Source organism: Hyla sarda, chromosome 3 (genome assembly GCF_029499605.1).
Source record: "Hyla sarda isolate aHylSar1 chromosome 3, aHylSar1.hap1, whole genome shotgun sequence".
Lineage (NCBI taxonomy): Eukaryota > Metazoa > Chordata > Amphibia > Anura > Hylidae > Hyla > Hyla sarda.
The window spans coordinates 323,783,862-323,798,592 of record NC_079191.1 but is presented as its reverse complement, the minus strand read 5'-3'; the positions used below and the strand labels follow the sequence as shown (position 1 = coordinate 323,798,592).

General features: G+C 43.5%; 1 protein-coding gene across 8 annotated transcripts in view; it reads left to right on the top strand.

Moving 5' to 3' along the window:
• The window catches only part of ACOXL (acyl-CoA oxidase like), a 555,195-nt gene that overhangs the window by 428,449 nt on the left and 112,015 nt on the right, over positions 1 to 14,731 (top strand). For all 8 annotated transcript variants that reach the window (XM_056567227.1, XM_056567224.1, XM_056567226.1 and 5 more), the window contains one exon: positions 5,572 to 5,642. In XM_056567227.1, coding sequence (XP_056423202.1) covers positions 5,572 to 5,642 — 71 coding nt within the window. The remainder of the gene's footprint in view (positions 1 to 5,571; positions 5,643 to 14,731) is intronic.

Sequence of the window (14,731 nt, the reverse complement as noted above, 5' to 3'; positions counted from 1 at the left end):
ATATTCAAAGTGTCCGTCTCTGGTGTTAAATGCGGTCTTCCACTCGTCCCCTTCCCTGATGCGGATGAGATTATATGCACCTCTTAAATCCAATTTGGTAAAGATGTTGGCGCCACGTAGGCGGTCAAAGAGTTCCGAGATAAGAGGCAGGGGATAGCGGTTTTTTATAGTGATTTTATTAAGACCGCGGTAATCAATGCATGGTCGTAAGGAACAGTCTTTTTTGGAGACAAAGAAGAACCCTGCTCCGGCAGGGGAGGAAGACTTGCGGATAAATCCCCTTTTTAAATTTTCTTGGATGTACTCCGTCATGGCTTGTGTTTCAGGAGCAGACAGGGGATAGATTCTGCCCCGGGGGGGAGTAGTACCAGGGAGGAGATCAATAGGACAGTCATAAGGCCTGTGAGGAGGCAAAGTCTCTGCTTGTTTTTTGCAAAAAACATCGGCATAGTCCAGATAGGCCTTGGGGAGACCTGGTATCGAAAGAGCCATAGGGTTTTGACTGGCAGGACTGGGAGCAGACATAAGGCATTTTTTGTAGCAAGAAGTACCCCAGTTCTTGATTGGCATTGCTACAATTCTATCCAGTCTAGTGAATCCTAGGTAAATAGATAAGCTGCATGAATTTCCTTTCCTGATAGTTTGTTTCAATGTAGTGCAAGTTAATTTTATCAATTTGTAATGCTGTCTGTCTGGAACACAGAGGTTTGCTTATATCGGATACATGATATTCAGCCACCGGTGTAAACAAAATTCTGCCCATTCAGTAACATTCCCATTAAGTAACAGCAACCAACATTCAAAGGAATTATGAGAAATTATAATATAAAAGAAAGTTGTACAACTTTTTATTATGCAGTCTTTTAACCCTTAACGACAATGGACGTAAATGTACGTCATGGTGACATGGTACTTAACGCACCATGACGTACATTTACGTGCTGCCATGATCCAGTGCTCGCGTCATGCGCGGCAGGTCCCGGCTGCTATCAGCAGCCAGGGACCCCCGGTAATGGCGGACATCCGCGATCGTGCGGATGTCTGCCATTAACCCCTCAGATGCCATGATCAATACAGATCACGGCATCTGCGGCAGTGCGGTACTTTGAATGGATGATCGGATCGCCCGCAGCGCTGCCGCAGCGATCCGATCATCCAGCATGGCGGCCGGAGGTCCCTTCACCTGGCTCCGGCCGTCTCCCGTGGTCTTCTGCTCTGGTCTGAGATCGAGCAGACCAGAGCAGAACATCACCGATAATACTGATCAGTGCTATGTCCTATACATAGCACTGAACAGTATTAGCAATCAACTAATTGCTATGAATAGTCCCCTATGGGGACATAAAAAGTGTACAAAAAAAAAAAAAAAAGTAAAGTAAAAAAATGTAAAATAAAAAAGTAAGAAATGTGAAAAATCCTCTCCCCCCAATAAAAAGTAAAATGTCAGTTTTTCCCATTTTACCCCCAAAAAAGCAAAAAAAAAAATAATGAATACACATATTTGGTATCGCCGCGTGTGTAAAAGTCTGAACTATTGAAATATATTGTTAATTAGCCCGTACGGTGAACGGCGTAAGCGTATAAAAAATTGTCCAAAATTGCTGCTTTTTTGCTTTTGTCACATTTTATTCCCCAAAAAATTAATAAAAAATGTATAAAAAGTAAAACCTAAGCAAAAGTGGTACTGATAAAAACTACAGATCATGGTGCAAAAAATGAGCCCTCATATCGCCCCATATCGGGAAAAATGATAAAGTTATAGGTGGTCAAAGTAGGGCAATTTCAAATATACTAATTTTGTTAAAATGGTTTGAGATTTTTTTTAAGTAGTGCAATTATAGAAAAGCATATATCATGGGTATCATTTTAATCGTATGGACCCACAGAATAAAGAAAACATGTCATTTTTACCGTAAAGTGTACAGTGTGAAAACAAAACCTTCCAAAATGTGCTAAATTGCGGTCTTCTTTTCAATTTCCCCACATAAATAATATTTGTTTGGGTGCGCCGTACATTTTATGGTAAAATTAGTGATGTAATTACAAAATACAATTGGTGATGCAAAAAACAAGCCCTCATATGGTTCTGTGGCTGGAAATATAAAAGAGTTATGACTTTTAGAAGGCGAGGAGGAAAAAACGAAAATGCAAAAATAAAATTGGTCTGGTCCTTAAGGGGTTAAGGACCAAGCGTTTTTCTGTTTTTGCACATTCGTTTTTTCATTGTAACTTCTGTGGGCTTCTGTTTCTACGTAGTAAATTTTTCGGTAAAAATGACACCTTATCTTTTTTCTGTAGGTCCATACGATTAAAATGATACCCTACTTATATAGGTTTGATTTTTTAGTACGTCTGGAAAAAATCATAACTTAAATTTTTCAGTATATTCAAATGAGGTGCTAACTGGCACTCTGACGTCAGTGCCGGGCCGCAGCGCCGCCCAGCTCATCAATATTCCTCCCCTCTGTCTTCATTACAGAGCGGGGAGAAGAGGGAGAGGCAGAGGGAGGGAAGGAATATTGATGAGCTTGGCGGCGTTGTGGCCCAGCACGGACGTCAGAGTGCCAGTTAGCACCTCATTTGAATATACCGAAAAATTTAAGATTACGGCCGACGAATGGTGCGGCGGATCCGGTTACAGTAAGGATCAAACTGATTAGCGTCCCCTGCACTACCAGCCAGTACTGCTGGTTAGTGCGGGGGGGGAGCTGACAGTTTTACTTGAAGCAAAAAAATCGTTGGTGTAAACTTACACTTGACACCTTGATGAATTTGTTGGATTTAATGTCTGTCCATCCAAGTTGGCACTGTCTGTTTTTTCAGGCAGATTGCTAAATCTGGGCCATTGTTTTCCAAAAATAAATCCATAAATTTAACTCAATTTTACGGACATAGGGGGAGATTTATCATTATTGTCTTTGGAAAGTGAGTTTGAAGTGAGTTGTTTTTTTTCTTGCTTTTGTATTTCTTATGTGAGACACATTTATTATACTATCATGGGTGGGGGGGGGGGGGTTGATACATTTGACGCACATAAGCAAAAAACAATGAATCGCTTCAGAACGCCATGTTGTACTTTCCTAAGAAAAGAAACTTGCAGTTGCAACTTTTTGTGAGACTTTTTAAAAGTGCTCTCCAAAGGCATTTATGTACATCAGCTTTATTTATGGACAACTTCTTTAAGTAAGGCTGTTTGCTACATTATGGGTACCCACATAAAGTACTAAGGTGCACGTGCAACAGTTTGTGCACCTGGAATAAGCAAAAAAATAAAGCTCTAAATGAGATGATAAATCTCCCCCACATTTTTGTAAAAAAATATGGCTTCTTTTACATGGACATTGGTAACTACTAAGTACATGCATTAGGGCCACAGCCTTTCAATAGTATTTAGGCATATTTTAGCAGTGAATTCAGAATTAGTGATCAGTGCAGGGGATAGATAGAGACAGAGGCATCTCTATCAGGACATATGACAGCGTTTCATACATTCACTTGTACTATTGTGTTATGCAGAGTTTGTTGAAGTGACAGTGACTATTTAAAGGTTATTCACAGCCTTGTAGAACATTTGTGTGTGTATATATATATATATATATATATATATATACGTGGTGTAGGGGACATATGGAAATACATTTGATCATACTATAAAGGGTTTGCATTTAGCCTTTAACCATAGAAACTCATAGCTCTACATAGGAGCTGTAAAATAAAATGTACAGAATTTTATTACATTAAAATAACAAGATTGTCTTAATACTCAATGATATACCTAAACTTTAAAAGTGTTCTGTATATACATTTACACATAGTGATAATGAACTCCAGACTATAGACATAACCTACAAAAGTATTTTACTTATTTTAAAGGGGTTATCCAGGAAAAAAACATTTTTTATATATCAACTGGCTCCAGAAAGTTAAACAGATTTGTAAATGACTTCTATTAAAAAATCTTAATCCTTTCAGTACTTATGAGCTTCTGAAGTAAAGGTTGTTCTTTTCTGTCTAAGTGGTCTCTGATGAAATGTGTCTCGGGAACCGCCCAGTTTAGAAGAGGTTTGCTATGGGGATTTGCTTCTAAACTGGGCGGTACCCGAGACACGTGTCATCAGAGAGCACTTAGACAGAAAAGAACAACCTTAACTTCAGAAGCTCATAAGTACTGAAAGGATTAAAAAAAAATTAATAGAAGTAATTTACAAATCTGTTTAACTTTCTGGAGCCAGTTGATACATAAAAAAAAGTTTTTTCCCGGAATACCCCTTTAAGGGCTAATTCTTTCCCCATGTATCCATGGCCAGCAAATTATATTTAAATGGGTACTCCGGTGGAAAACGTTGTTTTTTTTTTTTTAATAAATCAACTGGTGCCAGAAAGTTAAACAGATTTGTACACCACACGCCCGGATTCTCAGTTATCCCATGGGCTAGTAGTGAATAAAGAGTCCACAACCAGTTATGGTTAAACAGAGGCTTTACTGAGTAGAAGACAGGTGTAATTATCTTCACAGACAGAGACCCAGAGGACCTTGCAGCTTGCTGGACCAATAAACTTGTAATAAACTTGACTTGTAATTAAACTTGACTTGACTATGTGCAGGACTTGACTTGACTATGTGCAGGACTTGACTTGACTATGTGCAGGACTTGACTAGTTTCAGTGACAGCAGACATAGACTTGAGACTTACTGGAGAGACGGTAGCTTTGTGGCCTTCCAGATGCTGATCACTTGCCCTGAGTTCTCTGGTAGCTGAACTCAGTAAGGTAGCTGGTGGTAAGTGCTAAGAGAGTGAATTGTAATGGCCGCCCCTTTATATAGTAGGGGGCTGGACTAAAGCCCATTGCTCAAGCTGTGGGTCATGGGGTTAAGCTGGTGCTCTCTGGGAGTACATGTGACAACAAATCATGTGACTGCATAACATAACATGTGACAGGCTTACTCACAGGTCCTTGAGACCTCCCACAGGTCCTTTATACTATATTTACATAGGGATCCTGTCTATGCATTAAAGTGACATACACACCATATAAAACAACAGGGAGACAACAAGAGGAGACCCTGCAGGGGAGCCCCCAGGTCACTGAGGGACTCAACCTGACAGGGCCTACAGGTAGTGCAGGACCGTGTACCTGTACTGGGACATCACACTACCATATTTATTGGTCCTGGCTGCTTATCACTAGGTTTTGGTCTGAGGTAGAGCATTTAATCTCTGATGTCCGTGTAATCTCTGATGTCTGTGTAATATCCATGTTACTAGGACGTAAAATGAGAAATAGAACAGTGATGATAATGAATGGACAATTGCGATTAGCATGTGGTGAGCATTAATGGTAGTGAGCAGAAATCCTTTTAAAAGAAGGGAGAGGAGGTGTGTGAAGCTTCAGTTTCTCCTACTTCATAAAACTGCATGCTGTGAAAAGAAAAACAGGAGTGGTAATCACCTAATATATTTTAATTGAAGCAACTGTGTTCAGGTATTGCTTTTGCAGGGCATATGTATATGTGGACAGACATATGTATCTGTAAAGTGTACTAATTCATTATTATTTTGTATTTCCTAGTTACCTTGGAGCAGTTTGCATTAGCTGTGGAGTCTTGTCCTGCGCCAAAGGATCAGAGTTTACTAATGGAGGTACAGAGGAAATCCCCTTATAGCTGTATTTGTCATTTAAGGTAGGAGTTTATTATTCCCTGTGCCAGCACAGATTGGGAAACTGCACACAACACAAGCCCCGCCTTTGTGAAAAAGAAGTTGCACAAACTCATGCTTTGCACAAAAACAGCTTGCAACAAAAATTGTGCAACTTTGCCACTCTGAACTGGCACAGGAAATGATAAATCCTCCAGACCCCCAAGTCTGTAACTCTTCTATCCACCTTGTTACATGCTGCCTAATGCTACTGCAATAACTTGTAAACCATAATTAGATGTAATACACAGCTTTTCAGTCTCTAGGACAAAAATTTCCATTCAGTGACAACAAATAGAAATGGCAAGGCACTAAGACACAGAGTATATTTAAAAAAAAATACATACATTTTAACACACAATATTTGAGATCAGAATGGTCAACTCCTTTATCCTTTTAAAGGGGTTATCCAGGAATAGAAAAACACAGCTAATTTCTTTCAAAAACAGCTCCACGTCTGTCTCCAGGTTGGGTGTGGTTTTACAACTTGGCTCCATTCACTTCAATGGAACTGAGCTGGAGAGCCACACCCAACCTGAAGAAAGACGGGGAGCGGGTTTTGATAGAAAGTAGCTATGTTTTTCTATTCCTGGATAACTCCTTTAAGACATAGGATGTAAATGTATGTCCTGGTGCCCTGGTACTTAACGCATCAGGACGTACATTTACATCCTATACATTACATGAGCACCTGCTATCAGCAGCCAGGGACCCGCCGGTAATGGCAGACTTCAGCGATCGCGCTGATGTCCGCCATTAACTCCCATAGATGCCGTAGTACAGCTCATGGCAACTTGTGGTAATCTGGCACTTGAAATGGGTGATCGGATCGTCCACGGCACACCTGTTGGGATCCGATCATCCAAGAAGGCGGACAGAGGTATCTGTAATCTGCAATCTAAAGATTGCTAAATAAATAGTCCCCCGTGGGGACATAAAGTGTAAAAAAATTGAATAAATAAAATGTCACCCCTCCCCAATAAAAATTTTAATGGCCCTTTTTACCCAGAATGCATAAAAAGATAATTAATAAACATATTAGGTTTATGATCCTGTACAGGGAAAGCCATAAACATAAAAAAATATCTAAACATTAGGGATGTCCCGATACCGATACTGGGATACCGGTATACGATACCTGTTGGCGGGACCCTTGCCGGCAGGTAGTAAAGGAGCGCCGATAACACTATGGCATAGCATTGATCAGTGTACATTGTGAAAAAAAAATAATAATGAATTAACCTCTTAATTAATAAACGTTTGAATCACCCCCCTTTTCAAAAAGTTGAAATAAAATAATTTTATATACAGTCATGGCCGTAAATGTTGGCACACCTGAAATTTTTCAAGATTGTCTCATAGAAAAGGATTGCAGTAACACATGTTTTGCTCTACACATGTTTATTCCCTTTGTGTGTATCGGAACTAAACCAAAAAAGGGAGGAAAAAAGCAAATTGGACATAATGTCACACCAAACTCCAAAAATGGGCTGGACAAAATTATTGTCACCCTTAACTTAATATTTGGTTGCACACCCTTTGGAAAAAAATAACTGAAATCAGTTGCTTCCAATAAGCTTCTTACACCTCTCAGCCGGAATGTTGGACCACTCTTCCTTTGCAAACTGCTCCAGGTCTCTCTTATTGGAAGGGTGCCTTTTCCCTACAGCAATTTTAAGATCTCTCCACAGGAGTTCAATGGGATTTAGATCTGGACTCATTGCTGGCCACTTCAGAACTCTCCAGTGCTTTGTTGCCATCCATTTCTGGGTGCTTTTTGACATATCTTTGGGGTCATTGTCCTGCTGGAAGACCCAAGATCTCTGAGACAAACCCAGCTTTCTGACACTGGGCTGTACTGTTCAACCCAAAATCCTTTGTTAATCCTCAGATTTCATGACTCCTTGCACACATTCAATGCACCCCTTGCCAGAGGCAGCAAAGCAACCCCAAAACATCATTGAACCTCCACCATATTTCACTGTAGGTGCTGTGTTCTTTTCTTTGTAGGCCTCATTCCGTTTTCGGTAAACAGTAGAATGATGTGCTTTACCAAAAGCTCTATCTTGGTCTCATCTGTCCACAAGACATTTTCCCAGAAGGATTTTGGCTTACTCAAGTTCATTTTGGCAAAATGTAGTCTTGCTTTTTTATGTCTCTGTGTCAGCAGTGGGGTCCTCCTGGGTTTCCTGCCATAGCGTTTCATTTCATTTAAATGTCGACAGATAGTTTGCGCTGACACTGATGCTCCCTGAGTCTGCAGGACAGCTTGAATATCTTTGGAACTTGTTTGGGGCTTCATATCCACCATTCGGACCACCCTGTTTTGACACCTTTCATCAATTTTTCTCTTCAGTACATGCCCAGGGAGATTAGCTACAGTGCCATGAGTTGCAAACTTCTTTATAATGTTGCACACTGTGGACAAATGCAAATCTAGATCTCTGGAGATTGACTTGTAACCTTGAGATTATTGATATTTTTCCACAATTTTGGTTCTCAAGTCCTCAGACAGTTCTCTTCTCCTCTTTCTGTTGTCCATGCTTAGTGTGGCATACACAGATACACAATGCAAAGACTAAGTGAACTTCTCTCCTTTTTATCTGCTTTCAGGTGTGATTTTTATATTGCCCACACCTGTTACTTGCCCCAGGTCAAGGGCGTACCTAGAGCCTTTGGCACCCGGGGCGGACCCTTTGTTTGGCACCCCCCCCCCCCCACACACACACACCCCTTAAATACACCTCCTCCCTCCCCCCAGGGGCGGACTGACAACACCCGGGGCCCCCGGACCAGAAAAAAGGCAAGGGCCCCTTCTAGGCTCTGCAGCTCATCAATCTTCTGCCACGCTCCTATTCCACCCAAATCCCACACACAAAAAATTAAAATTTATATATGTAAGAAACACTTTAACGTAGGTTAATTTCCATGACTAATAATACTGGTAAACAAGGAGTAAATATATACCACCACAAAATAATTGGATAATACCGTCAAACTGTACTGAATAAAACCACTATACACAGACCAGTATATTATACAGGATCTGTATACCAAATAAGTGATTATATACAGGACCATATGGCGGTAGATATCAGCTGTACACAGGATGCGTATACCATATAAGTGATTACAGTTACATTTTGGGACTCACAATTACATCTTTTCTGATCAGCGGCATCCTCTTTCCTTTTCTTCTCCGTCCGGATAAGACCGCCATGTGGATCTCTTAACATCTGCAGGAAAACATGTCAGACTCATTTTTTCAGTGCCCTCCCCTCCTCTACACAATCTTCCCATCTATACGCCCACAAACTGTAATAATGCCCTCCTTGGTGTCCTGCACAGTAAAAGGGCAGGTAGGTAGGTAGCCAGGTAACCCCCTCTTTCCCATAGGTATATGCAGAGTTACATCCCCCCCCCTCTTTCCCATAGGTATATGCAGAGTTACACCCCCCTCTCTTTCCCATAGGTATATGCAGAACTACGCTACACCCCCCCCTCTTTCCCATAGGTATATGCAGAGTTACACCCCCCTCTTTCCCATAGGTATATGCAGAGCTACACGCCCCCCCTCTTTCCCATAGGTATATGCAGAGCTACACCCCCCCTCTTTAATATAGGTATATGCAGAGATACACTCCCCACCTCTTTCCCATAGGTATATGCAGAGTTACACCCCACCTCTTTCCCATAGGTATGTGCAGAGCTACACCCCCCTCTTCCCCATAGGTATATGCAGAGCTACCCCCCCCCCTTCCCCATAGGTATATGAAGAGCTACACCCCCACTTCCCCATAGGTATATGCAGAGCTACACCCCCCTCTCACTCCCTTTCCCATAGGTATATGCAGAGCACCCCCCCTCTCCCCCCCTTTCCTATAGGTACAGTATATGCAGAGCACCCCCCCTCTCCTCCCTTCCCTATAGGTACAGTATATGCAGAGCACCCCCCTCTCCCCCCCTTCCCTAGGTACAGTATATGCAGAGCACCCCCCTCTCCCCCCTTCCCTATAAGTACAGTATATGCAGAGCACCCCCCCCTCTCCCCCCCTTCCCTATAGGTACAGTATATGCAGAGCACCCCCCCCTCTCCCCCCCTTCCCTATAGGTACAGTATATGCAGAGCACCCCCCCTCCCCCCCTTCCCTATAGGTACAGTATATGCAGAGCACCCCCCCTCTCCCCCCCTTCCCTATAGGTACAGTATATGCAGAGCACCCCCCCTTCCCTATAGGTACAGTATATGCAGAGCCCCCCCTCTCCCCCCTTCCCTATAGGTACAGTATATGCAGAGCACCCCCCCTCCCCCCCTTCCCTATAGGTACAGTATATGCAGAGCCACCCCCCTCCCCTATAGGTACAGTATATGCAGAGCACCCCCCCATAGGTATAGGCAGGGTTAAAAAGAAATAATTAAAAAAAGGATGCTCACCTGATATCCCACGCAGCGATCTCCTCAGCAGCAGGGGCCACGTCTTCTCCCCTCCACAGTACAGGCGCCGATGAGTGACGTCACCGGCGCCTGTACTGCGCGCTGCGTGGGGGCAGAGGTCACGTCTCCTCTGTGTAAGCTGCAGATGCGGCTCTGTACCGCTGTCTACTGAGGATCTGGGACGAGCATCCCGGACCTCAGCAGCGGCGGCGGCGGGTTAATCTAAAGGAGCATCATATGCTTGAAACTATCTTATTTTTCCACAATTTTGAAAGGTCAATAATTTTGTCCAGCCCGTTTCTTTTTTTGAGTTTGATGTGACATTATGTCCAATTTGCAGTTTTTTCCTCCCTTTTTTGGTTTAGTTCCAATACACACATAGGGAATAAACATGTGTATAGCAAAACATGTGTTACTGCAATCCTTTTCTGTGAGAAATACTTGATTTTCTTGATAAAATTTCATGAGCGCCGACATTTACGGCCCTGACTATATGATAATATTAATAAAAATAATAATTAATAATAACAAAAAAACAACCCCTTTTTTACCGTAAAAAAAAAAAACTTGTCACATGACATTGAAAAAAGTATTGGTAATTGGTATCGGTGTGTACTTTAAAAAAAAAAAGTATCAGTACTTGGTCTTAAAAAAATGGTATCGAGACATCCGTAATTTTAATAATATTAACCCACAGAATAAAGAAAACATGTAATTTTTACTGTAAAGTGTAATACTAGAAAACGAAACCTTCCAAAATTGCAGTTTTCTTTTCAATTTCCCCACAAAAATTATATTTTTGGGCTTTTACCATACATTGTATGGAAAATGAGTAATGCCATTACAAAGTACAATTAGTTGTGCAAAAAACAAGCCCTTATATGGGTCTGTGGATGGAAATATAAAAGAGTTATGATTTTTAGAAGGCGAGGAAGAAAAAAAAGAATATGCAAAAATAAAATTGGCCTGGTCCTTAAAGGGTTAGAGAGAAACTGATAGCTAGTTTACCAACACTAAACCTAGTATACTGGGATAGAGTGCATATGAAGAGCTTTAAAGGGTTACTCCACTCCCCAGCGTCCGGAACATTGAGTTCTTGAATGCTGTGTGCAGGGTTCCGTGTTCACTCCTGCCCCCTCGTGATGTCACGGCCTGCCCCCCTCAATGAAAGTCTATGGGAAGGGAGAGAGACGGCCGTCACGCCCCCTCCCATAGACTTGCATTGAGGGGGCGGGACGTGACGTCACATGACGTGGTGTGACGTCACGATGGAGCGGGCGTGAACACGGAAGCCCGCACACAGCGTTCGGAAACTCAATGTACCGGACGCTGGGGAGCAGAGTAACCCTTTAAAAAGAAGGGTTAGGCTAGAATTTTACTTGGGCTTTTTTGACCAAAACATCAGCACAGCGGTTTTCCGTTAGCATGAATAAATAAGTAAACCCAAAATGCCAAACGACTTTTCGCTTTTGGGTTTGACGTTCTTTCCCCTGACCCCTGCATTTTGCTTCGATATGGCAGTTTTTCAGCAAAAACGCCATAGTTTCAGCATCCCTGGAGGAAGATAGGGATTAGAGATGAGCGAAGTTACAGTAATTCGATTCATCAGGAACCTCGCAGCCCGGCAGTTGCTGACTTTATCCTGCATAAATTAGTTCAACTTTCAGGGGCTCCGGTGGGCTGGAAAAGGTGCATACAGTCCATGGAGAGAGTATCCCAGAACTGTATCCACCTTTTCCAGCCCACCGGAGCACCTGAAAGCTGAACTAATTTATGCAGGCTAAAGTCAGCAACTGCCGATCCGAGAAGTTCGTGACAAATTGAATTACTGGAAGTTCGCTCATCTCTAAGGCTGGGTCCACACTACGTTTTGTCCCATACGGGAGCGCATACGGCAGGGGGGAGCTAAAAGCTCGCGCTCCCGTATGTCACCGTATGCGCTCCCGTATGTCATTCACTTCAATGAGCCGACCGGAGTGAAACGTTCGGTCCGGTCGGCTCATTTTTGCGCCGTATGCGCTTTTACAACCGGACCTAAAACCGTGGTTGACCACAGTTTTAGGTCCGGTTGTAAAAGCGCATACGGCGCAAAAATGAGCCGACCGGACCGAACGTTTCACTCCGGTCGGCTCATTGAAGTGAATGGCATACGGGAGCGCATACGGTCACATACGGGAGCGCGAGCTTTTAGCTCCCCCCTGCCGTATGCGCTCCCGTATGGGACAAAACGTAGTGTGGACCCAGCCTAATAGGGATGCATAGCATCCCTTCTTCCCTCTACAGCCATACAGCTTCCAGAGTAACATAGTGCAGCACTGTAAACTGTCCCTGCAGAGATTGGGACCCAGCTGTGTCGCGGCTACAGAACCGGGAGCACAGCTGATGCTGAGCACTAGATATACATCATATATGTACTGCCCAGCAAAAAATTTACTGTAAACCTGCAATGTGTATTCAGTATACACATCGCTGGTTCACTTAACCCCCAACAAGGAAAGGGTTAACCTGCACTTCAGATCAGTGCTAGTTAACTTTTTGGGGCTATGTAGTATATACAGCCATCTATAGAAGGATGTATATACGGTATACAGAAGCTGTCCACTTACCCCATCCTGCTGCTTCAGCCAGGTCTGTGTAGCTCTGCCCCTAGTGATGACGTTATTAGGGGTGGCGCTACAGCCGGGAGCCAGGAGTGTTAAGTTTTAAGGCTCTGTTTTACATTGTCTGGCAGTGTCTTCTCAAACACGGAGACTCCAGCTGTTGCCAAACTAAAACTCTCAGCATCCCTGGACAGCCAAAGGTTGTCAGGGCATGGTGGGAGTGGTAGTGTTACAACAACTGGAGGCACCCTGTTTAAGAAGACTGCATTATGCATGTACAAACCCATTTCTCGTGGTTTTTATTCTTGAGTGGTGTGGGGAGTGGTTTAAAAAAAAATGTTTTTCCCAATGTGTTGTTTTATTTTTTTTAATTTAATTTACCCGCTTACTAGTTTCTACACACCAGCAAAAACCTCAGAAAAACTGCCAAAAAGCAGGACAAAAGCTGTGGCAGTGTTTCTGTCGTTTTTGCTGATGGGAAAAAACCTTTGTGGAATTCTAGCCTTACTCAAATTTTTTTGTTGCTGCTCCAGCACTCTGAACATTTTTTCAGAATGCTCGGAACAGGAGGCCATGAACGGGACGTCATGGCCACGACCGTCGTGACATCACGTGGGTGTGCCCCTGACATCACAACCACTGCTGCAGGAACCCGGTGTTTGTTTAGAATGCCAGTTTCTGCAGGAGATCACGGGGACCCCAGTGATCAGACATCTTACCCCCTATCCTTTTGATATGGAATAAGATGTCTAGCAGCGGAGTACCCCTTTAAGTCTTGCCTGTGTTCTGGCTATTTTTAGTTGCGTAGCTATTGCTAAACAGCCAAAACACAGGCAAGACTGAATATAAAAGCTCTTCACCTGCACAGTGCAGGGGAACTAGCTTTCAGATTCTTTTTTAAGTTTGTGGTCCCATGTTGCAATTTATTTGTGAATATTTGTGGAAATTTAAGCAAAAACTGTTACTTACTGTTTTATGAAGATTCACCTATATAGACTACATTCTTAGTTAACCTCCCTAGCGGTACGATTCCGTCTGGAAATTTGTACCAAAAGCGGTACAATTTTTTGCATTGAAATTCCACATCTCCCCCCATCACATTCCCCCTCCCTTGTCACATTTCCCCCCCCATATCACATTCCCCCCCTGTCACATTCCCCCCCCATATCACATTCCCCCCCTGTCACATTCCCCCCCCCCTTGTTGCATTCTCCCCCCCCTGTCACATTCATCCCCCTGTCACATTCTCCCCCCTTGTTACACTCTCCCCCCCCGTCACATTCATCCCCCCCTGTCACATTCCCCCCTTGTTACATTCTCCCCCCCCCCCTTGTTACCTTCTCCTCCCTCCATGTTACATTCCACTCCCCCCCTGTCACATCCCCCCTTTGTCACATTCCTCCCCCCTGTCACATCCCCCCCCCCTTGTCACATTCTCCCCTCTGTCACATTCCCCCCTATGTCACATACCCCCCTATGTCACATTCCCCCCCCTTGTCACATTCCCCCCCCCCCTTGTTTCATTCTCCCCTGTGTCACATTCCCCCCCCCCTGTCACCTTCTCTTGTCCTGCAGCAGAATACACTAGGTTTGCCGGCAGATTTCAAACCTAGTGTATTTGCTGCAGAACAAGTCCTTTCCCCTTCAGCCAATCACAGGCTTTACACCACTGCGGCCTGTGATTGGCTGAAAAGTGAAAGGTCCTGTAAGATGAATAGAGCAGTGACCAGAGCGCACGGAGGGGAACGACATCTGCAGGGACCGGGATTAGGTGAGCAAAAGGTTTTTTTATTTTCTTCCTTCTTACTTTTACACTTAGTTCAGGGTTTTCTACCAGGGGGCCTCCAGCTGTTGTGAAACTACTGCTCCCAGCATGCCCGGACAGCCTTTGGCTGTCCGGGCATGCTGAGAGTTGTAGTTTTGCAACATCTGGAGGCCCCCTGGTTGAGAAACACTGACTTTTAGTATATGTCTTTACCTGCTCTGGCCGGCCCCCG